This window comes from Schistocerca americana, chromosome 2 (assembly GCF_021461395.2).
Source record: "Schistocerca americana isolate TAMUIC-IGC-003095 chromosome 2, iqSchAmer2.1, whole genome shotgun sequence".
Lineage (NCBI taxonomy): Eukaryota > Metazoa > Arthropoda > Insecta > Orthoptera > Acrididae > Schistocerca > Schistocerca americana.
The window spans coordinates 207899130-207923528 of NC_060120.1; the positions used below are offsets into that span (position 1 = coordinate 207899130).

The following is a 24399-nucleotide window of genomic DNA, read 5'->3' on the forward strand; positions in this document are numbered from 1 at the left end:
TGCACCAATTTCCATTCATCTATATTGCCAGAGGAAAAGCTTATAGTTACCTTGATACAAGTAGATCTGAAATTTTTGTTGGTTTTTCACAATTTTATTTTTAACGAAAATAGTTTAAACGATTGCTCGTAATATAATTGCGTACGTTTCCGCGGCCAGAGTCAGTCGACATAAAAGTTTTCTGGGTGTGGTACCGCTTCATAACGTATGAAACCACTGCTGCTGGAGAAAAACTACCGTTTTGGCCACGGTTGCCGCAGCCGTCTTCTGGGTCTACTGGTGCGTCCTAGCTATGCAGTGTCGTTATGTTTTGTTGTTACTGTTCACTACGCATGCCATTATGTCATAATTTTAATAGTTCGTTTCGTAGATCGAGCCCAACAGACCGTCCTGTCAACACGAGGAACGAGCACTACCGGCGAGTGACTCCCGCCGCGGGGAAGACGTCCAGCATTTGCTAAATAGGAGCCAACTTCTCATTCAACGGTGACCACCAATCATCGCACATAACACAAGAGCCAATACACAAAAGGGGTTACGCTCTCCCTCCACCGCAATAACCTATTAAAATTAAGTTCCCTCTCCTTCTTCCTTAAGTGACCAATGTAACGAACTATCTTTTTAAAATTATGACGTAATGGCGTGCGCAGTGAACAGTAGCAACACAATATAAGGGACTCTGCATAGCTAGAACGCACGAGTAGATCCAGACGACAGCCGCTGTAACCGTGGCCGAAACGTTGGTTTTTCTCCTGCAGCAGTAGTTTTACACATTACAACGCGGTACCAAACCCAGAAAATGTTTATGTCAAATGCTTATAACATCTTATAGTTTAAAGGCAGGCACAACAGAGGTAATTTGAGTAATGTGTGATGTGTAAATTATCAAGACTAATTTGTCTGATACCGTCATAGACTGGGAAGACAAGAATAACCAGTCAGATTCTCACTCGCAGCTTCAGTCAACCACTCATCGATTTTTTCCCCTGAAAACGCAATTTCTGTATTGTAGACAACTTCTTCACAGAAGACGAAATACTCATGAGAAACATATGACCCTCTTCTTGCTTTAATTTCTCATGTGGTTCATTTTCACTTGAACTTTTCTCCATCAGTAAAAGTTTTTGATTTTGGAATCCCAGAATGTCTTATTGCTCCCTTTTTGTACAGGCCAATGGGTAGGATGTGGGTTGAGATAATCCATCAGTCTCGTAATGTTCAACATAGCGATCTCGGTAGACGAAATAATAGTTTGTCACTAGTAGCAAGAAATGTGTGAGACATGTTTGTGAATTACTTTTGTCAAAACAGTATGACACAATAAAAATGTTTATTAACGTTAATCTTAAATGCTTACAATCGACCCATTTTTATATTGACAGCGACTAGGCTGCAAAATTTCTGGCCTTTATTGTACCACTGTGATAATTTTTTCAATGGACATAGCTCATTGCTCCCTGAACGCTCGAGAAACACAAATTGGGCTCCATCACATGTGCACCCGCTGCTTGACGCTGGTATTGCTAAATGCAAATGCCCCCCAAAATGCTTGCATTAAGGACACTACATCTAACCAAGTTTGCGTTGCTTGTTGCAGGGCAAATCACAATCATGCTGCTTGCCCCACTCCATTCAGACCATGCCTAAGGGCCAGACTTCAGCAGCTCAGGGAAACAATTTCTGCTAAGGAGACGATCATACCTGGCACTTACAGCACAATGAATTATTAATTAATAATACAAGAAAATGTTTTTAATGAAAAGTTTCGATTTTTGATTAGTGTGAAATTTATTAACTACAGCTACCTCAGCTGTAATTAGAATTATACAAATGTAGCATCGTAGCTGAATTGATTTTAGTCAACACTAGGTAAATAGCCATACAATTACATCTATACAAGTTCAGAAACTACTACTGGCGTGTGCTTAATTGTAGGCACATCTACCAGTAACAAGTAAGAATGTGTGGACAACATCAATCACGTTCCCAAACCTTGGCTTAACATTAATTTCATTTAACTTTTCTACTGAGGTCAGCACGAAAAAAAAAATCGCTCATAAGTATGAGATATATTTCTGAGCTAATAGTAGGTTTACTCAATCGAAATTGGAAGTTAAAAAAATATGAGAGGATACAAAGTGAGCATCTGTATATGATCTACGAATTTGCTACAGATTCTAATTTGCAAATTAGTATAGTGTTTTTTGCATACTGTTTGCTCTTCCTGGAGCCTGTGTATGAATGTAGCCCACGCTTAGCGACCAACAATCGCGCAATATCACATCATTAGAATTATTGCCATTTAACATACACAAAAAGGAAGTAATATATAATGGGGTACTAAAAGGTAGTATTTTCGTAATTTTGAGTTCCACCAAAATACAAAAATCACAAACATGAAGTTTTAACAGCTTATTGTTTTAGAAAGGAAACGTTCTTCTGATAACCTTGTTGAATTAGTTCCTTTATTTTCCAAGTTATTCACCAAATTGTGTATTCGCGATGTAAAGACGAAAACCCTTTAGCGATTATGAACTCCTTTTATTATTAAATTACAGAATAGGAATTTCAGCACCTTATTCGCAACATAGTACGGGGTGTCACAGGAGGAATAGTCAACATTTAGGAATATTACAGGAATTCTCATTTGAAACCAAAAACTTCATATGGACATATGTCGTACTTAGAGTGTTACTATGCAGACTGCAAATCATGTTATTGATTGAACACTAGATCAAATACTGCACTAGTATGAAATGTTCCCCTGTTAATTTGGTTATGCTTAGTGATCATACAAACTTTTACTAGCATCTGATGCAAAAGCAATTCCGAGGCTTCATATCAATTACAAGGTAATAATTATAAACAATTCTGTTGGTGGAACATTCCCAACTGAGCATTATACCAGAGGCTGAAAATCCCGCTACAGTTGTAAAGTTCTTTTATTATCACACGACCGGCTTCAGGCTCTTATAAGCCCATCTTCAGGTGTCGTAACGTGGTGCTGTGACTCCCAGGAGCCAAGGTGGTACACTTTTACCGCGGCGCTCGGGGTCACACCACCAAGTTACGACACCTGAAGATGGGCTTATAAGAGCCTGAAACCGGTCGTGTGATAATAAAAGTAATAAATATAACTAATCTCTGAGGTATTTTCAGTCAGAATAAATTAAATATCGTTAAAATTTGTTTATTTTCTTCAAACAAGAAAGAAACCTATGCTTGTGTGTCCTTTTCTTATTGATGCAGAGCTAGATAGCACATACCACATTTCCAGTTATGTACAGATACTAGGCATTGCACAGAACGAATAAAACAGTTCGCTTAATAAATAAATTCCTATTACAAAAATAATTAATTGGTTGCTACTATAAATAGCCATAAAATCTTGTTGAATGTCTAATACAGATTACTTTTTTGCAACAAATTCTGAATAAGAACAACATCCATCAGTCTCAAGACGAAATATTTAGTGAAAGAAGATCAGTAATCGATTAACGCGACAGAACCCATGGATATGATAACTACAGCCTTCACTGTGTATCGATTTCAATGCAAAAAACATTTATATTCATTTAACAAAATTATTCTGTGATGTAAGTTATTTTTTTCATGATGATGGGAGACCCATATATTGGCAGCTCTTGAACTGATGATGATACTATCTAGTGACCGGTAGTCAGCACTAATATTGCACTTTTAAAAATGGTTCAAATGGCTCTGAGCACTTTGGGACTGCTGTGGTCATCAGTCCCCTAGAACTTAGAACTACTTAAACCTAACTAACCTAAGGACATCACACACATCCATGCCCGAAGCAGGATTCGAACCTGCGACAGTAGCGGTCGCGCAGTTCCAGACTGTAGCGCCTAGAACCGCTCGGCCACTCTGGCCGGCTATTGCACTTTCATATCGATATAGCAGATAATATCTATCTCGAGATACACGCTCATCTTTGCACAGGGAAGAAAAAAGAAAGAGGTATGTGTTAGTAATTATTGTTATCACCTGATAATCAGGTTGTTAAAGTTACTAAATATTGTTATAAAATGTGACTTAACAGCAGAGCCATATATCAGGGGAGAAACAATGTAACAGCCCCCATAACGTAGGCAAAATTCACGATAATCTGATGGTAAGACTAAAAAATGACGAGATCTAGCTAGCTATATGAAAATGTGGCTTACCATTGTGAGATCACACTGGTTCGTTACACTGTTTCACTTAAGCGTCTTTTAGTCTTCACCGTGTGATAAAGAATGTCAGCATTATTAGCAGAAGATGACAGGTGTTTTGTACAACAAGATATAGTTAATGATTATGTATTGCGGTCACTGTATTCTTTGACTTACTTTTCGATTTTAATCGAATTAAGATATATTTTTGACAAAATAAAACAGACAGTTTAGACTTAGACTAATATTGTTTACTTTTGTGCGAAGGTCAAACTATTCTTGTCGACAAGTGCGCTTTAATCTATAAGTTACATCAGTAGTAACGCCTGTAAGTGTTCTGTCGTGTTATAGAACAAACTTTTATGTATTTCGGTAAATAATACACACAGTTTTGGTTTTATTGAAGTTGTGTACCAACATCGTACTAAGTTCGTCGACAAGTGTCATTTAACCTGTAGGTTAAATAAATAGTGCTTTGAGTGGGCCACATCTATTTTTCTAACAGTACAGAACAATCAGGCTTGGTGGGAATGCCATGTTTATTTTGTACTCGAAATATTAGGCATTTTGATAAATCATTTTATTTTAGTCCAAAGATCGTATTTTGGTTCACCATTAGAGATCTGAAATTGTACTTACATACTGTGACAAGCAACCTGTATGTGTGGTATGTTCTAGAAATCATTAGGTATATGATGAGCACTTTTAGTTTGATGCAAAGATCGTCTTTTCAGATACCAAACTTTCACCTCAGTGTGGAAGTTTGTTCCACCAATGCCTTTGGTGGTGTGGGCATTTTGTGTGTTTACAACTCATATTTGGAACATTATGAAGGCATGTATCTGTACTACGAAAATGTGTAGTTTAAGTGATACACTTTGTTAACTATATAATCAAAATGCAACATTTTTTAGTATGGTTCCGTCTGCTAAAGTGTCGAAAAATGTAACGTTGGTGGATGACCATGCCACCACAGGTAGGCTCTAGTTCAAATGTGACAAAATCTATATTAGTTAGTCAGTAACACCAATTATATTTTTCTAGTGTAGAACATGAACCTTATTCATCGTGCTTTGTGAGGTGATGCGTTACTGAAAAACTTCTGAAAAGTCAAGGCAACGGATTTGTGTACCACAACTAAAATATGTCCAAGTATGCCTACATGTTACAGAAAATTTAGACATGGAACAGACTTTCTCCTCTGTGTGGAACCTTGACCAACATTTTCTTTGATCATTTTGTGTGTTTACACATCGTATTTTTCTCGTTACGATTACATCTCGGTATTATTTAGCAGTTGATTAGGGCAAGAAAAGGGAATACACGCTGAAATGCTTTTGGAAACCCTCTGCGCCGTAGTTCCAATCAGTAAATGTCGCAGACTTTCTTAAAAGATCATATTCGTGCACAGCCTCATGTATACCCAAAAACGAAGTATCAACTAATTGTTTAGCATGTTATTTTTAGCAATATGTGCTGTATGTTGTTATATGACAATTAGGCATGGCAATATCAATTTGTCAGTTAATTTGAGAGTCCACAGTCAAGTGACAGGCATCGCACATTAATTGAGCTGTTCTATTTGCTGACAGTTACAGAACAGTGATTCGGACTGCCTATTTTTTTTGCATGTTTGCATGCTGAGATTTGTATTGTAAGTAACATGTGTTTTGCACTGTTATAGGCCTGGTCAGTTCGTGTTTGGGCAGAAGCTCGTTTAGGTCTGCTTAGGAAGTTATTTTAGCCACATGTGTTTCGTATAGTTGGATCACGTTTTTCTAGTGCAGAACTAATCTTCCTTCCCCCTAAAATGATGCTTTGTAAGGTGTAGCATTACTGAGCAACATCCAAAGTGTGGTCTTCGTAACACTGCCTGAAGAATGTATAAAACTGAAATCCTGTGCTTGCGTGTGTGAATTTAATTCATCTTACACTAAGTGTGTGGTGTATTAATCGGAATAAGCTTGTTCACATGAGTTGTTCAACGTGTAAGCTAGATCCTTAATCCCTAGTTACCCCAGTATTGTCACACTTTTATCTGTTTTTAATTAATAGCACTATACTGGCCTTTAACATTTTTAGAGGAATGTTTTGCGACTGTAAGGTGTTATTTGACATATTTTCCATTCTGATTTTTGTTTTTCTGTACCACGTCAGCTTTTTGTACATATGACATCTAATGTTTTAGATGAAATCACATTTTATTCTAACAGGGGATGTTTTTATTCCATTAAAATTACTTATTTTGTATCATGTGTATAATTACTACACACTGCGTTAGAATAGATAACAGCATATGTTAACTTAAAATGCTAATAATAAGGGGACTGATGACCTCAGATGTTAAGTCCCATAGTGCTCAGAGCCATTTGAACCAGCTAATAATTGTTACAAAGCACAACACATGTGTGGCAATTTAATTTCGCTTCGCTGGTTCCACTGCATGAAGTTCCTTCTGACAAGGGGCAAAACTTGTCGTCACTGATTGTCTCCCTTCGCAACTGCTGTCTCTGTTTTGCTTAATGTTTGCGTTGCACCTTCCGAGGTGAAACCGTTCTACTTGTTCTTCAGTGACAGTGCCCAGGTTTGCGGGCAGAAAATCAGTATGTCAAGGTAGAAAATGAAACTTCACACTCATGTTACACCCAAATTTCATCAAATCTGGCAACATTGTTTTAACCGTGGTTTTGTAATTTAGATGTTTGTTGTCGCTCCCGAAATTGGTCACTACTTCTTCAAAAAGAATCAAAGCCCTTTCTCCACTGGATGCATTGTACTTTCAGACAAATCATCTTTCATTAAATTTCTGATCTGTGGCCCCACAAGAAGCCCTTATTTATGTTTCTCATAAGATACTTTTGGAAATCTTGTTACCAGTTACATGATGCAGTCACCATTTCTTGGAAATGCTTTAGTTAACTGTTTCGTTAGTCCAAGCGTGATATGAAAGGAAGATCATTGTATCTGGGTTGGTGGAACAACTAGTTCATTTATTACATTCTATGAATTCAATTGGAGGGTTTTTCTTTCACCGCAGTTAGTTGCATCCAAAAGCCTGTTTTTCGCTTGGCTGTCCCATTCACAAATGACATAAGGCATTTTTGTGAAGCCGGATTGTTGACGTAGTACCGTGCGAACTGCTTTCAAATCCCCACATATTGTGCCAAAATATTTCTCATAGTTCCTGTACTTCAACACAGATTTGAGGTTTTCATATTGTGGGAAGCAGGTAGGCCCAAGGATAAATAAAAGGCTGACATCTATAGATTGAGTTACCAGTAAAATACACTCCTGGAAATGGAAAAAAGAACACATTGACACCGGTGTGTCAGACCCACCATATTTGCTCCGGACACTGCGAGAGGGCTGTACAAGTAATGATCACACGCACGGCACAGCGGACACACCAGGAACCGCCGTGTTGGCCGTCGAATGGCGCTAGCTGCGCAGCATTTGTGCACCGCCGCCGTCAGTGTCAGCCAGTTTGCCGTGGCATACGGAGCTCCATCGCAGTCTTTAACACTGGTAGCATGCCGCGACAGCGTGGACGTGAACCGTATGTGCAGTTGACGGACTTTGAGCGAGGGCGTATAGTGGGCATGCGGGAGGCCGGGTGGACGTACCGCCGAATTGCCCAACACGTGGGGCGTGAGGTCTCCACAGTACATCGATGTTGTCGCCAGTGGTCGGCGGAAGGTGCACGTGCCCGTCGACCTGGGACCGGACCGCAGCGACGCACGGATGCACGCCAAGACCGTAGGATCCTACGCAGTGCCTACCTATCTCCAGAACTATAATAGGTAGTTGGTTCTTACCCCCACAGCGATTGTTGCCTGACAGTAAGGGCTACGTGTACTAGACTTGTTTGAAACTGATCTAGGTGGCTTGGAAGGAAATGTGAAAGTTACATACATACATACATACACATACACACACACACACACACACACACACACACACACACACAAACACACTGCATTTTTATAATATGTATGGACTTACAACAAGGTAGAGTCATTAAGCCCATGAAAATATTAGCCCCAAAAATTATAACTACAAAAAAATTTTAATTTAAATTCTAGCACCACGTTTAATATTGCAGCATTAAACAAAATGTTGGTCCAGCGAACTTAGGACAGCAGTTAAATACATAGTTTTGCTCCAAAATTCAAGATACAACAAGACTCTTAAGACAACGTTAGTTAAAACATTTCAGTGTCATAGCATACGAGGCAATAAGGTTCTTTAAGTTCAGACTGGTCTGGACTCGATTACATTTTGTTGATAATCACTCAATTAAGAAGAATGAGGCAATAATTACAATAAACACGAAGCTCTCATTGGAAGGAGCCCAATGTGTTACACAGGCCTTGGTACCGTAGCCACAGTCCATTAGTAAATACACAAATAAGGAAAGGTCAAAGGCTACCCTGAAACAGCTGAGTGGTACCAATACTAAACTAGGAATTCTTGCCGCGGTAAGAGAGTGTAACAACACTTTGTGCAAGTTTCACAAGCTGGCTGCACATGAACAACGTGCCGTCATGCAAAGCTTCAGTTACAGAACAGCTTTAAAATATATGTGCGATTCATACATGGTTGTAAGTAATCATACAACTGTCCATCCACAACTCACACTCACACGAAGTCTATCGCTATTAGAACCAGACGACACAACGTAGGGTCAGGTGCCCTAAACATGATACAGCCAAAACTTTCCAACTATCTGATACATCGAGTCTGTTCATAAGAAAACTATACCTACTACAAACCATCTTACTGTCAGTTATACAGCCAAAATTTAGGAATAGGTAATCATAATTTGCTTTTTCAACAGAAACATCACTTTTGAATTAAAATAGTGAAAATAAATATGCACACAGTTCTAAAATACTTGCCACATTTACGCAATTAACGAAATTTGTGCTACATAGATAACTGTGCTGTGTAGGTTGGATTATTCATTATTTACAGATTTGTCATAATGAGATAATTGTTAAGCAATCACTATAATACTTAAATATAATACGCTTCATTCCAAAATACACGGAAGTGACAAAAGTCATGGGATAGCGATATTCACGTATACAGATGACGATAGTATAAATTACACAAGGTATAAAAGGGCAAGCCGTAGGCGGAGCTATCATTTGTACCCACCTGTTTCATGTGAAAAGGTTTTCGACGTGATTATTGTCGCGCAGTGGGAATTAACGGGCTTTGAACACGGAATGGTAGTTGGAGTTAGACTATGGGACATTCCAAATCATTAGGGATTTCAACATTCCGTGATCCACAGTGCCAAGAGTGTGGCTAGAATACTAAATTTCAGGCAGTACCTCTTACCACGAACAATGGTGTCACAGACAACCTTCACATAACGACCGAGAGCAGCGGCGTTTGTGTAGAGCTGTCAGTGCTAACAATCAATGTGGGGCGAATGACTAACGTATCCATTATGACAGTACGATGAAATTTGGCAGCAGAAGACCGGCGCCAGTTTCTTTGCTAGCAGCACAACATCGCCTCTCCTGGGCTCGTGACCATAATCGTTGCATCCCAGACGACTGGAAAACCGTGGGCTGATCAGGTGAGCCCCGATTTCAGTCGGTAAGAGCTGATGGTAGGGTTTGAGTGTGATACAGACCCAAATCATCAACAAAGCTCAGTGCAAGCTGTTTGTGGCTCCATAAAGGTGAGGCGTGTGTTTACAGGGATTGGACTGGGTCCTCTAGTCAAACTGAATCAAGCACTGATTGTAACATGGTTACGATGAGCTGCTTGGAGACCATTTGCAGCCATTCATGTACTTCATGTTCCCAAACAACGATGGAGTTTTTATGGGTAACAAAGCGCCATATCACGGGGCCACCATTGTTCCCTAATGTTTTTAAGAACGTTCTGAACAGTTCGAGCGTATGACTTGGCCGCCCAGATCGCCCGACATGAATCCGATCGAATATTATGGGACATAATCAAGAGGCCAGTTCGTGCACAATATTCTGCAGCGGCGAACTTTTAGGAATTATAGGCGACTGGGCCTCGTACGGTTCAGTATTTCTGTAGAGTACTTCTAACGACTTGTTGAGTCCATACCACGTCGAGTTGCTGTACTACGCCAGGCTATGCTTGGACCAAAGCTACGACAAGTACACAAAAAAGAAAAGAAACTAAGGAGACTTATTCTGTTTCTGACATATCTTTCAAGAGTGATGACAGCGTAGATAATGTCAACCCATTTGGAGAATCTACACTGGATCCTATTGTAATGACAGATCAAGACCATATTGTTGGAGGACGTTGTATCTTGGCTAACTTTCAAGGAGGAAAGAGGAATTCATACAGATACAGATATGTCTACAGCATACAAAGAGTAAAATAAATATCTCTTATTAATAAAACTGATTTGATACGGAAACTGGCGATTTCTCATATTTCTACAGGGGTCGTAAACATATTATACGAGGGACCTGCTTCATGTTTAACGGTCCTGTTGATGTAAAACAGTGATTATCTTTTGCGAATCTCCTATTTTTGTATTACTGTCAGTATAGTCAGTTCAACTGTAAACAGTTCCTATCCATTGCTGGATGACGTTATAGTACTCACATTAAAACAGTAAAAAGAAATAGACATTTCTGTAGTTCAGTCAGACATATATTTCTTGCCATAAATTTCCTAGAAATACGCCCCATAGGAATATCCCATTTGCATTTATGTATCGTTTTGTGGGTTCTCTATCTCATTTTTAAGATCTCAATTTTCCTCTTCTGTGTACATAACAATATCACATTTATATTATGTTTTGGAACTACGTATCATATCTAAGAATTTTAGTCCACGAAAATGATACACAGTTTTTACTTTTTCTAGTCTGCATTTGTAACTTTAAAGAATTAAATACATTTATTTTAAAGCAAACTCTCTGAAATTTACAATTTTTTCGAAACAATTACTCTTTTTCTTTCAAGTGTACAGACAAATTTTCTCATTCTGTATCATATTTAAGTCATCTTAGCTTATATCCGAATCTGTTAACGCAATTTAAATAACTTGAAAGTTATTATCAAAAATTATAAATATTGTAGCGCTAGTGATAGCTTCAACATCAAAAATTATTATTATGGCAACACACACACGAAAATGTGTAAAGCTCTCTCTGACCATATTGTCGTTATCTGCACTTTTTCTCCAGAAGTTGCCAGGCTATCTAGCGAAACTTTACTATCGTTACCATAAACTCTCATTAGATGGTTCATTCCATTCAGCAGAACATGTAACTCCTCTTCACCTTCTATCAGGATAGCAAGGTCATCAGCGAATCATATCATTTATGTTCTTTCACCTTGAATTTTAATCCCACTGTTGAACCTTTCTTCTATTTCCATCATTGCTTCTTCGATGTACAGATTGAACAGAAGGGGCGAAAAACTACATCCTTACCTTACACGTTTTTTAATCCGAACACTTCGTTCTTGGTCGTGCACTGTTAGTATTCCCTCTTGGCTCTTTTATATACTTTATATTACCAGTCTTTCCCTATAGCTTACCTCTATTTTTCTCGGAATTTCGAATTTCTTGCACCATTTTACATAGACGAACGCTTTTTTCAGGTCTACAAATCCTACGAACGTGTCTTGATTTTTCTTTAGTCCTGTTTCTATCATAAACCGCAACTGATCGTCATCTAACACATCCTCAGTTTTCCTTTTCATTCTTACATATATTATTCTGCTCAGTTACCGGAATGTATGAACTGTTAAGTTGTTGGTGCGATAATTCTCGCACTTGTCAGCTCTTGCAGTACTCGGAATTGTGTTGATGTCGCCAGACTCATACATTCTACACGTGAATAGTCGGTTTGTTACCACTTACCATGATGATTATAGAAATTCTGATGGAATGTTATCCATCCCTTCTGCCTTATTTGATCTCCGCTCCCCCAAAGCTCTTTTAAATTTTGATTCTAATATTGGATCCGCTATCTCTTCTCAATCGACTCCAGTTTCTTCTTCTATCACATCAGACAAATCTTCTCCCTCATAGAGCCTTCAATGTACTCTTTCCACCTGTCCGCTCTCTCCTCTACATTTAACAGTCGAATTTCCGTTTCACTTCTAACGTTACGACTCCTCTTTTAATTTCACTGAAGGTTATTTTGACTTTGCTATAGTCCGAGTCAGTCCGGTCAATTATTTTCTTTTTAGATTCCTTCACTCTTTTCCTGCAGCCATTTCGTCTTACCTCCTCTGCGCTTCCTATGTATCTCATTCCTCAGCGAATTGTATTTCTGTATTCCTGAATGTACCTGAACATTTTTATACTTCCGTCTTTCATCGATCAACTGAAGTACTTCTTCTGTTACCCATGGTTTCTTCGCAGATATCCTCTTTGTACCTATGTTTATCTTTCCAACTTCTATGATTGCCTTTTTTAGAGATGTCCACTCCTCTTCAACAGTACTGCCTACTGAGCTATACCTTATGGCAGTACCTATAGCCTTAGAGAAATTCAAGCGTAGCACATCATTCCTTAGTACTTCTGTATCCCACTTCCTTGCGTATTGATTCTTCCTGACTAATGTCTTAAACTTCAGCCTACTCTCCATCACTGCTATATTGCGATCTGAGTCTATATCTGCTCCTGGGTACGTCTTACAATCCAGTATCTGATTTCGGAATCTCTATCTCACCATGATGTAATCAAACTGAAATCTTCGCGTATCACCCGCCCTTTTCGAAGTATACCCCCTCCACTTGTGGTTCCTGAACAGAGTATTCGCTATTACTAACTGAAATTTATGACAGAACTCAATTAGTCTTTCTCCTCTCTCTTTTCTTGTCCCAAGCCCACATTCTCCTGTAACCTTTTCTTCTACTTATTCCCCTACAGCTGCATTTCACTCCCCCATGACCATCAGATTTTCATCTCGCTTTACGTACTGTATTACCCGTTCAATATCATCACACACTTTCTCTGTCTCTTTGTGTTTAGTTTGTGACCTCGGCATGTATACCTGAACTATTGTTATCGGTGTTGGTTTGCCGTCGATTGTGATGAGAACAACCTTATCACTGAAATGTTCACAGTAACACACTATCTGCCCTACCTTGCTAGTCATAACGAATCCTACCAACGTTATACCATTTTCTGCTGCTGTTTATATTACCGTATGCTCATCTGACCAGAAATCCTTGTCTTCTTTGCATTTCTCTTCACTGGCCCTTGCTATATCTAGATTGAGCATTTGCATTTCCCTTTTCAGATGTTCTAGCTTGCCTACCTCGTTCAAGCTTCTGACTTTCCACGCCCCAACTCGTGAACGTTATCCTTTCGTTGGTTATTCAATCTTTTCTTATTGTCGCGTTCTCTTTGGCAGTCCGCTCCTGGAGATTCGAGACTATTCCAGAATCGAGACTATTCCGGAATCTTTTGCCAATAGCGAGATCATCATGACACCTTTTCAATTACAGGTCAGATGACCCGTGGATACACGTTATGTGTCTTTAATGCATGGTTTCCATTGCCTTCTGTATCCTCTTGCCGTTGTTCATTGCTGATACTTCCACCCTTAGGTGCAGTTTCCCATCCCAAGGACAAGAGAGTGCCATGATTCTCTGTCTGTTCCTACGTCCTCTTTGAAATGGCTGCTGGAAGAATGAGGGTGACATCCTATGCTGGAAATCTTCAGCTGTCAACGGTCATTATCAATCAATATTTAAGCTGTGGCAGTTTTCGAACTCGGGACCGATGACGCTACCGCTACACCAGGAAAAATTAAGTCTTTTGTATGTGACTTCAATTTTTAAAATATTCAGTTATATTGTAATGTTCCTGCACGCAACAAACAACTTACCTCGTCTTTCCGCTGCAACTGCTTGAATATTCTGCATCCAGCAACATGCTAAAATAATTCAAAAGAAATACTGCGATCCATGCAGAGTGCAATGCATGTTCACAACTAATGATGCAACCACTCCCCTTTTTTCATAGAAATTAAATGTAAGGAGTGGTTTAGTCAACAACCCTTTTAAGCGGTGAAAAAAATTAAAAGAATCAATAAAAGCTTTTAATTCGCTATATTCCGAAAACTGACGATTCACACACTGACAAACCTCAATCAGACCTTTCTTTTCCTTGAACATTTTGAAAACACCAATTATTCTACAATTTCGTACATCAATAATTACGTATCTGGTGAAAACAAAGATATGAATATTACTTTCAATGTGTGCACACACAAAATTGAGAAAATGCCTTCAGCGCTCAACTAGGCGCACCAAATTGCAAATGACCGGAAATCCTCGATTAATACAGAGCTCTCCTCCGGCGCCATCTTTTCACGGTCAGGGCGGGCTGCAACCTCTCCTGACGCGCGGCTTCTCCCCACGCCAGGCTGCGTCCCACTGCTACCAACAACTAACTCTTCACTCGCTACCACTCGCAATAATAATATCTCAAAGTTGCTGTATGCACGCAGCAGCAGAATCAATAGCCAACTCTCCAAAAGACGCTATGAACGTCCAACTTTCAAACTCTATCGGTGCACAATCCGTTTAAATAGTAACTAGAAAATTGCGATATGGCCACTCCAAGACAAAGTATCTGTTTCAAACAGAAGGATACACGGATTCCTTCCGTACTACGAACTCGAGTAAACGCGCTATAATAGCTGCCATTAAATCCAGGCTGCTCCATTCCCAGAAGTCACACTATTCCAGGGCAGCAATCACTCAGTGTGTGCGGTGGGCCCATAGACAACCACATTGAGAGCTTGTGGAAAAGCTCTTCTTGATCTAGCAAGTGGTTCCGACCAAGGACCAGATGACTGATCTCGTCTGTGTCTTGACTGCTGCCAATAACCACCTCTGCCACCAGAGAGGAAAGAGCAGAAAACAGTAGGCAGTATAGGTACCCGATGGCCGTGGGCTGCTAATGCAAATCTAGGCAATAGTGCCGCATACGGAACAGTTCATCTCCTTATGGTACACTGAGTGTGCAACTGGTATTGAGCCAAACTAATTTCCATTACATAAAAGTACATCTTTCAGCTATGTTTTGACAAGAATATAAATAACCTCCACTGATTTGGATCATAAACGTTCCGTGTCACAACAAACAGCCATATGTTCTTCTATAAATAATTTTACTTATTCTGTTTCTCTGTTCCCGTACAAAGAGAATGAGTCTCCAGGTAATAGCTGTTTGGCTTCCAGTCTAAGCCCGTACAGTTTGGCAGGATCTCTTGTCAGAGTCAAGGCACGAGTTAAATACTTAGATCGTTTTAACTAAATAATTGTGGTACATAATCTTTTTCTAGCTTGTAATCATCACCATCATCGCATTCATTTTTGGAGCTGCTCTCCTCTCGCAAATTCTTAAGAATCGTATGTGGGTTTGGAATAGGGAGAGATTCACAATGCATAACTGGTCGTAAGGGCGAAGAAATATTAGGATGTTTTATACTCTTCTTTCTTTTTGTGTCCAACAATAACCATACAACAACAACAACAACAACGATATATATCTTTTTGCAACTCCCTCTACATTATGCGAATTGCAAAAATCACTGATTTCCTCTTCACATTATTCCACAATCTCAGTCCCTCAACATATGTACTGCGCATATTGTGTTGTGCTCAGCTTTTGTCTTGATTGCCAAGCCTTATACGAAAAAAGTTTGTTTAGAAGACATTTTTCACAAAACTATTGATGACCAGTCTTTTCTTACCAATTACATAGTTAACACAAACATAATAGAATACGTTTCTGTTATTCAAACACTTGTTGAAACTCATTTCTAAGAAACTTGAAAAGTACATCTCTCAATAGAAATGTAGTCTCACGACACTGTAGCATGTCCACAACCAATTAATGCTTCCCCCTAACAGTCAGATGGTTGTCACAAGTGTAGCCAGCTACTCCATGTTATTAAAATACAATTTTCCTTACTTGCAACAACATTTCTCCTGGTCAAACATAAATCTAAATGAAAAATGAGTTTACTTCGCTTGTGAAAAAGCTGTACACGATACAAAAAAATTAATAACAGATCCGAAATCAGTACGAAAAAGTTCTCCAAGAACCGTGAAAATTTCACAGAATCAAAAATCATATTGGGTTGTATAATCGAGAGCCTTTGAATGCGGCACAAAATCCAAATCGTTCAGATACTTTTGAACATAGCGCCGTCCTGGACTGTAGAGTCAGCAGTCTTGCAAGGTATAACTGGTATACTTCCAACGTTTTTGGATTCTTTAATTTTTCTAATTTAATTGTTTTTAATTGCCCAATAGCACAACAGGGTTAGTTTCACATCTTCTAATTTTTAGTTTTCCGCCAACGCCATCTTAAATTTTTGATTCCACCATCAACGTCATTGTGACGTGGGACACACGCTCAAGGATACTTCAACCCAATAAAGACAAGGCATTAATTATCAATGAAACACACACCCTGGCTTATAATTTCCAACATATTTTATTTAACAATTGCATGGCAACAGCAGACTGCTATTACTCCAGAATAATATACATAATTACCCAAGAAACTGAAACATTACTAAAAAGCCAAAATGTCTACGGGCATCAAAGCCCACACCAAACAAACCAAATCAGTAACTTTAGAATCCTGTTTACGTAAATCTTAAGAACTATACAAACAATAAATTGTTTACTGACAAACGCTCCCACAGATGCAAGACACCTTTTTAAGATATAACAGCAGTAAGATATTAAAAACACAAGATATTAAAAACACAGTAGAATGAAAGGCATCATTCATATTTTACAAAATTTCAGTGACAAGTAGTACCATATCAGCGGTTTGCGGAAACTACAACTCAGATCGAGCCTGAATGAAAGCTGAAAGGAACGGTGAAGAAGGAAAGACGGACGCCTCGGCGTCACCAGGAACAAATAACGTAATACTCAACTTAGATTCACCGAAGAACTGGTGTCTACTGGCAAACACGGCGACCGCGCTATCGGTTATAATTCAAACTGGCCGCCGTCAAGGCGTCGTCCCCCAGTTAAACGATCAGCTACAACAGACGACGCGCACCGCTGATTATACCACGGAAACACCAACATAAAACCAAAACAGGCAAACCTCATTCAGACAGGTAACCACTGTTCAATACGTTGTGCACCAGTGGTCAATACGAAACAGACTACAAGGGAGTCCAAACACTATAAGATCCTTTAACTGCAAACAGCACGAAACTCAATAAACATGTATACAGCAGAACTCTAAGAACCTGAATCATTCCCACCGTTTGATTCTTTAGCGCATCTGGTTGCATGCTGATGTATACGAAAGGCACTTTCACATCTTCACATCGTTTAGCAGCACAGACGAGAACATCGCCCTCTCACAACACGCAATACACACACGCCGACCGCACGCAAGTCTCCGTCCGCAACCCCACTGCCCACGTGATAGAAACAGGCAGAGAACGCGCGAAGACCGACCGTCGACAACCAGACTGCACACCGGAGCGCCAACCAACCAACCAAAACCAGCCCTCTCCCCACTTTTTTTCTTTATTGTGATTTCATTCCCCTACGCCATATGGGTAGGGGAGGGCTGTCAGCGGCACAATCCGCCACTTTTCAGCCGAGTGACATGACAATAATACGAGACTAAAATGTTACATATAAGGCGATAAAAAAGGGGGACATAAAACAGAGTAAGGGGAGATAATGGGGGTAAAAACACACTGAAATGGAGACGTTCATGGGGGGACAATTAAAAAAGTCGACATAAAGTTAAAAAACACAGTTGGCAATTCTCAAAACACTAAGAAGACACTGAAGGCAAACACACAGGTTAAAAGTCAGCCACAGTGTTAAAAACACTCCAGAACAACACACTTTAAACCCACTTGGAGCACATATGATGAAGAATAAAACTGACAGGTGGGACCTGCCGAGGGAGAGGCCAGACAGGATGGAAAAGGAGGGCAGAGCATGGGGCAGCAGGGGAGGGGGCGGGATGAAAAGAGTAGGGGTGTCAGGGGCTACACCAAGAGGCAGGAAACTGGTGGGGCAGGAGATGAAGAGGGAAGACAAGGCAGGAGGGAGTGCAGAGACACTGAAGGGGAGCACAAGAGAGGGAGGGGGAGTAGGAGGAGAAAGACACGAGAAGGGAGGGGGAGAAGAGGGAGCCCTGAGGAGGAGGAAGGAGGAAGATAGGGTTAGAGTTGGTAGGAAGGGTACATGTCAGGGCGAACCTCATCATCCGGGAGGGGTAGATGGTTGAAGTTGCGTTAGGAAAGGAGGCGGAGGGTGTGGAGATGGACAGAGAATGGGACACAGCGGTAAAGGCACAGCAACGGGCTGGGGATGGAGAGGAAGGGAGACACGAGGGGGTGAGGGGGATCAATGTGGTGGACAATATATAGCGTGCAGATGTGTTCAAGGGAAAGGAGAATGTGAGGGAAGGAGATGAGGTCGTAGAGGATGTTCATGGGGGATGGAAGGACGATGCGGAATTCAAGGTGGAGCGCACGGTGTTCGAGGATTTGGATGGATTTATAGAACCAGGGAGGGGCGGAAATCCAAGCCACGCTGGCGTAACAGAGGATGGGGTGGATCAAGGATTTGTAGGTGTGAAGGATGGTGGAAGGATGCAGACCCCATGTCCAGCCGGACAGCAGTTTCAGGAGAAGGAGTCTGTTGTGAGCTTTGTGTTGGACGGTAAGGAGATGGGGAGTCCAGGTGAGGTGGCGGTTGAGGCTGAGGCCAAGATATTTGAGGGTAGAAGTGAGGTGGATACGACGGCCATAAATGGTGAGGTAGAGATCTTGGGGATGGAAATAGCGGGTGGTTCGACCTATGATGATCGCCTGGGTCTTGTAGGGGTTGATACAGAGGAACCATTGGTTGCACCAAGCAGTGAATTGGTCAATTTGGAGTGTACGTTGGGACAGTTGGAGGTTAGGATAAAGGGCTAGGAAGGCGGTGTCATCAGCCAGCTGGAGGAGATGACCCCTCTCCCCACAGCGTCGTGTGCTTAAATAGCCGAAAAGCGACCAAAGAGGAAAACCACGGCTACATGATACAGAATCGATGGCAGAGATCTTAAATGAATATTGCAGATGACGCTGTCGTTTATCGACTTGCAAAGTCATCAGAGGGTCAAAACAAATTGCAAAACTATTTAGAAAAGATATCTGAATGGTGCATAAATTGACAATTCACCCTAAATAACGAAAAGTGTGAGGTCATGCACATGAGTGCTAAAAGGAATTCGTTAAACTTCGGTTACACGATAAATCAGTCAAATCTAAAGGCACTAAATTCAAATAAGTACCTAGGAATTACAATTACAAACAACTTAAATTGGAAAGAACACATAGGAAACGTTATGGGGAAGGCTAACCAAAGACTGCGTTTTATTGGCAGGACACTTAGAAAATGTTACAGATCTGCCTACACTACGCTTGTCCATCCTCTTTTAGACTACTGCTGTGAGGTATGGGATCATAACCAGATAGGACTGACGGAGTACATAAAAAAGTTCAAAGAAGAGCAGCATTTTTTGTACTAACGCGAAATAGGGGAGATAGCGTCACTGAAATGATACAGGATTTAGGATGGACTGCACTAAAACAAAGGCGTCTTCGTTGCGTAGAAATCTTCTCACGAAATTCCAATCACCAACTTTCTCTTCCGAAAGCGAAAATATTTTGTTGACGCCGACCTAGATAGGGAGAAACGAACACCATGATAAAATAAGGGAAATCGGAGCTCGTATGGAGAGATATATATGTTCACTCTTTCCACGCGCTGTACGAGATCTTAATAATAGAGAATTGTGACAGTGGTTCGATGAACCCTCTGCCAGACACTTAAATGTGATTTTCAGAGTATCCATGTAGATGTAGATGTAGAGGTAGATATAGTGACTCTCCACGTTCAGGAAGACATTCGGGGTTTGATAAAGATCATTTAAACACATTAATCCATTTTATAAAATCTTGTTTCTGCAGATTGAAAATATTATTCTGGAGACATTCCCTAGGCTGTTGCTAAGACATGTCTCCGCAGTATCCTTTCTTCCACTAGTGCTACCGAGCGAGGTGGCTCAGTGGTTAGCACACTGAACTCGCATTCGGGAGGACGACGGTTCAATCCCGTCTCCGGCCATCCTGATTTAGGTTTTCCGTGATTTCCCTAAATCGTTTCAGGCAAATGCCGGGATGGTTCATTTGAAAGGGCAGGGCCGATTTCCTTCCCAATCCTTCCCTAACCCGAGCTTGCGCTCCGTCTCTAATGACCTCGTTGTCGACGGGACGTTAAACACTAACCACCACCACCACCAGGAGTGCTAGTTCTGAAAGGTTCACAGAAGAGCTTCTGTGAAGTACACTCCTGGAAATTGAAATAAGAACACCGTGAATTCATTGTCCCAGGTAGGGGAAACTTTACTGACACATTCCTGGGATCAGATACATCACATGATCACACTGACAGAACCACAGGCACATAGACACAGGCAACAGAGCATGCACAATGTCGGCACTAGTACAGTGTATATCCACCTTTCGCAGCAATGCAGGCTGCTATTCTCCCATGGAGACGATCGTAGAGATGCTGGATGTAGTCCTGTGGAACGGCTTGCCATGCCATTTCCACCTGGCGCCTCAGTTGGACCAGCGTTCGTTCTGGACGTGCAGACCGCGTGAGACGACGCTTCATCCAGTCCCAAACATGCTCAATGGGGGACAGATCCGGAGATCTTGCTGGCCAGGGTAGTTGACTTACACCTTCTAGAGCACGTTGGGTGGCACGGGATACGTGCGGACGTGCATTGTCCTGTTGGAACAGCAAGTTCCCTTGCCGGTCTAGGAATGGTAGAACGATGGGTTCGATGACGGTTTGGATGTACCGTGCACTATTCAGTGTCCCCTCGACGATCACCAGTGGTGTACGGCCAGTGTAGGAGATCGCTCCCCACACCATGATGCCGGGTGTTGGCCCTGTGTGCCTCGGTCGTATGCAGTCCTGATTGTGGCGCTCACCTGCACGGCGCCAAACACGCATACGACCATCATTGGCACCAAGGCAGAAGCGACTCTCATCGCTGAAGACGACACGTCTCCATTCGTCCCTCCATTCACGCCTGTCGCGACACCACTGGAGGCGGGCTGCACGATGTTGTGGCGTGTGCGGAAGACGGCCTAACGGTGTGCGGGACCGTAGCCCAACTTCATGGAGACGGTTGCGAATGGTCCTCGCCGATACCCCAGGAGCAACAGTGTCCCTAATTTGCTGGGAAGTGGCGGTGCGGTCCCCTACGGCACTGCGTAGGATCCTACGGTCTTGGCGTGCATCCGTGCGTCGCTGCGGTCCGGTCCCAGGTCGACGGGCACGTGCACCTTTCGCCGACCACTGGCGACAACATCGATGTACTGTGGAGACCTCACGCCCCACGTGTTGAGCAATTCGGCGGTATGTCCACCCGGCCTCCCGCATGCCCACTATACGCCCTCGCTCAAAGTCCGTCAACTGCACATACGGTTCACGTCCACGCTGTCGCGGCATGCTACCAGTGTTAAAGACTGCGATGGAGCTCCGTATGCCACGGCAAACTGGCTGACACTGACGGCGGCGGTGCACAAATGCTGCGCAGCTAGCGCCATTCGACGGCCAACACCGCGGTTCCTGGTGTGTCCGCTGTGCCGTGCGTGTGATCATTGCTTGTACAGCCCTCTCGCAGTGTCCGGAGCAAGTATGGTGGGTCTGACACACCGGTGTCAATGTGTTCTTTTTTCCATTTCCAGGAGTGTATGCAAGGTAGGATACGAGGTACTGGCAGAACTGAAGCTGTGAGGAGGGATCATCAATCGTGCTTGCGTAGCTCAGTTGGTAGAGCACTTGCCCGCGAAAGGCAAAGGCGCCAAGTTCGATTCTCGGTCCGGCACACATATTTAATCTGCCCAGTAAGTTTTAGTAAAGTATTTCTTTCGCCCTCGTACCTTACATTATTTGTGATAATGTAAATGCACAGGTTTGACGTCATTTTCCTTTGTGACACTTCTCCAGCTTATTCTGCTTAGAAATGTAAACACTTAAAGTCTTCTAGTGGCACTTTCTTCACAAAGCTAAATAAATTCATGCCACTACTGCCCACTCTGAAAACATTTAGATATGCGTAGATATCAAATATTGGGCAACAAAGAGCTTCGCTGAAGATTGCTTTTCTGATCGGCCCTTAACTTCAAATACCACACTGTCCGATTACCAGGGCGGGTTGAAAAGTAATGCCTCCGAATTTTCTTCATTTTGTTTTCGATGTCGGCTGTTACCTGACACTGATATTAGCCGGTAGACTTTTCCGCATCTCTGACACAAGTTGCAACACTCTGCCGCTAGAGGGCTCCAAACTATAGTATGCAGCATGGCGATGTGTTACGTAACAGTGTCAGTGCATTGCGAGACACTCAGAAACCTGAAAGCGCGAATTCCAAGAGTTTGTCCGCATATCGAACACCCTGTCCTTCAGCACGACAATGCCAGACCACACACGAGCGCTGCGACATCTGCAACAATCCGACGTCTTTGGTTCACCGTCATCGACCATCCTCGATTCAATGTCGACTTGGCTCCATCCAATTTTCAGCTGTTTCAAAACCTTAACGAACACCTTTGAGGACTTCAATTTGATAGGGATGAAGCGCTGCCACCAGAGGTGAGGGCGTGGCTGCGTCAACTAAGTCAAACATTCTGCAGTGACGATATTAACAAACTTGTCCCTCGTTGGAAGAAATGTGTTCTTCGCCAGGGTGCCTACGTTCAGAAATTAATATGTAGGCATGAACAATGAAGATGCATTATCATCATAAGGTTGGATTATTTAAAAAGTTGTAGGAGTTTTCACATAGAAAATCGAAGACATTACTTTTCAGCACGCCCTATTAGTTCACACTATTTGTGGGGTAAACTTTCTGCTTGTGGCATTTTTGGTATTGCAGGGTTCACAAAATTTGCCATGAGAATAAATTATGCGATAGTAACACCTTTCGTAATAATCTGAGCTGCATCTCTCAGTGAATACCAGTGAAGGTATAAATTACAACTCTTCTTAACAATACATTTCCTTTCGCCACCCTTGTCGACATGAAGAACGACTAAAGGTGCAAACCTTTAGTAGTCCCTCTGTTGCAGTTGGAATATCTTTGACAGGAGTATCGTCAAAACCGTACAGATCAGGATACTCTTATAGTGCCATTTACACCTGAGAGGCTTTTCCAAACAGATAGTTTACGGGAAGATAATTACATATAAATGCCTATAGTTTAATTCTCTGTGAACAACAGACTAGCCGGGGAATTCTGTTTGTGCTCTGTGTTGTTTGTCATTTTCGTTATTAAATATTGTTTCTTGTTCAAGCGGTGGTGCAAAACTCCCAATTACAGTTTTATGGCCATAGCCACCATCATGTTAAAGTGGATGTAGTATTTCGGCTCTTCACTGCTTCCAACGACCTTTGATAATCCATTCAATTTCTCCATACGCTGTAGCCAATCATCTAAGAAATTATCCTTCTGGTCTACCGGAACTCGGTCCAGGAATGGACATACTGACTTCAGAAAATCTAAAAAAATAAAAAGACAAATATTAGATTACGATGAAAAATCACAAAGCATACAAATATTATATTTGAATAATGGTTTAAGATATCGAATGCAGCATTTTTCAATATAAAGTTCGCAAAAGAAGGATGTTCTACAGTATGCTCAATGCATCAGACTTTATCTATGGAGGCACTGTTAATTAGTTGTTTATTCATCCATAGAGCATTTACAGACCGTGTCAGACTTGTCATCTTAGTAGAAAAACAAAACAATTTTAAAAAACTGAAGGTATAGCTCTAGGGAGCCTACATAATTAATTTTTCCCTTTATTGTTTTGTTTTATTCATTGTGTTTAGTAGTAAACGTCAAGACGTTCAGATAGTAGTTCTACCTGAACATTAATTTTTCATTGTTTCTGTTTATAATTATCTATGCCATAAAACTGCCCGTTTTCGACAACACAGTGTGATTTCTTTCCCCCGTGTACAAAGTCTATGGATTGATCGATGAGAGGATACGGAACAGAAAAGGTCTAATGAACTTATGTCCGAAAATTCATGATTTCTGGGTATTCGATCATACACTGTTGTACAGACTGCGGTCTAATGCACGCTGCACCATGCAGCCATAGGTACAGTATGT

At 41.3% G+C, this 24399-nt stretch overlaps 1 protein-coding gene across 1 annotated transcript in view; it reads right to left on the reverse strand.

The window, feature by feature from the left end:
* LOC124593895 (juvenile hormone acid O-methyltransferase-like) overlaps window positions 1–24399 on the reverse strand; it is a 190209-nt gene that overhangs the window by 75331 nt on the left and 90479 nt on the right. The window contains exon 3 of the mRNA XM_047132242.1: window positions 23597–23777. Within this exon, the coding sequence (XP_046988198.1) occupies window positions 23597–23777 (181 nt within the window). The remainder of the gene's footprint in view (window positions 1–23596; window positions 23778–24399) is intronic.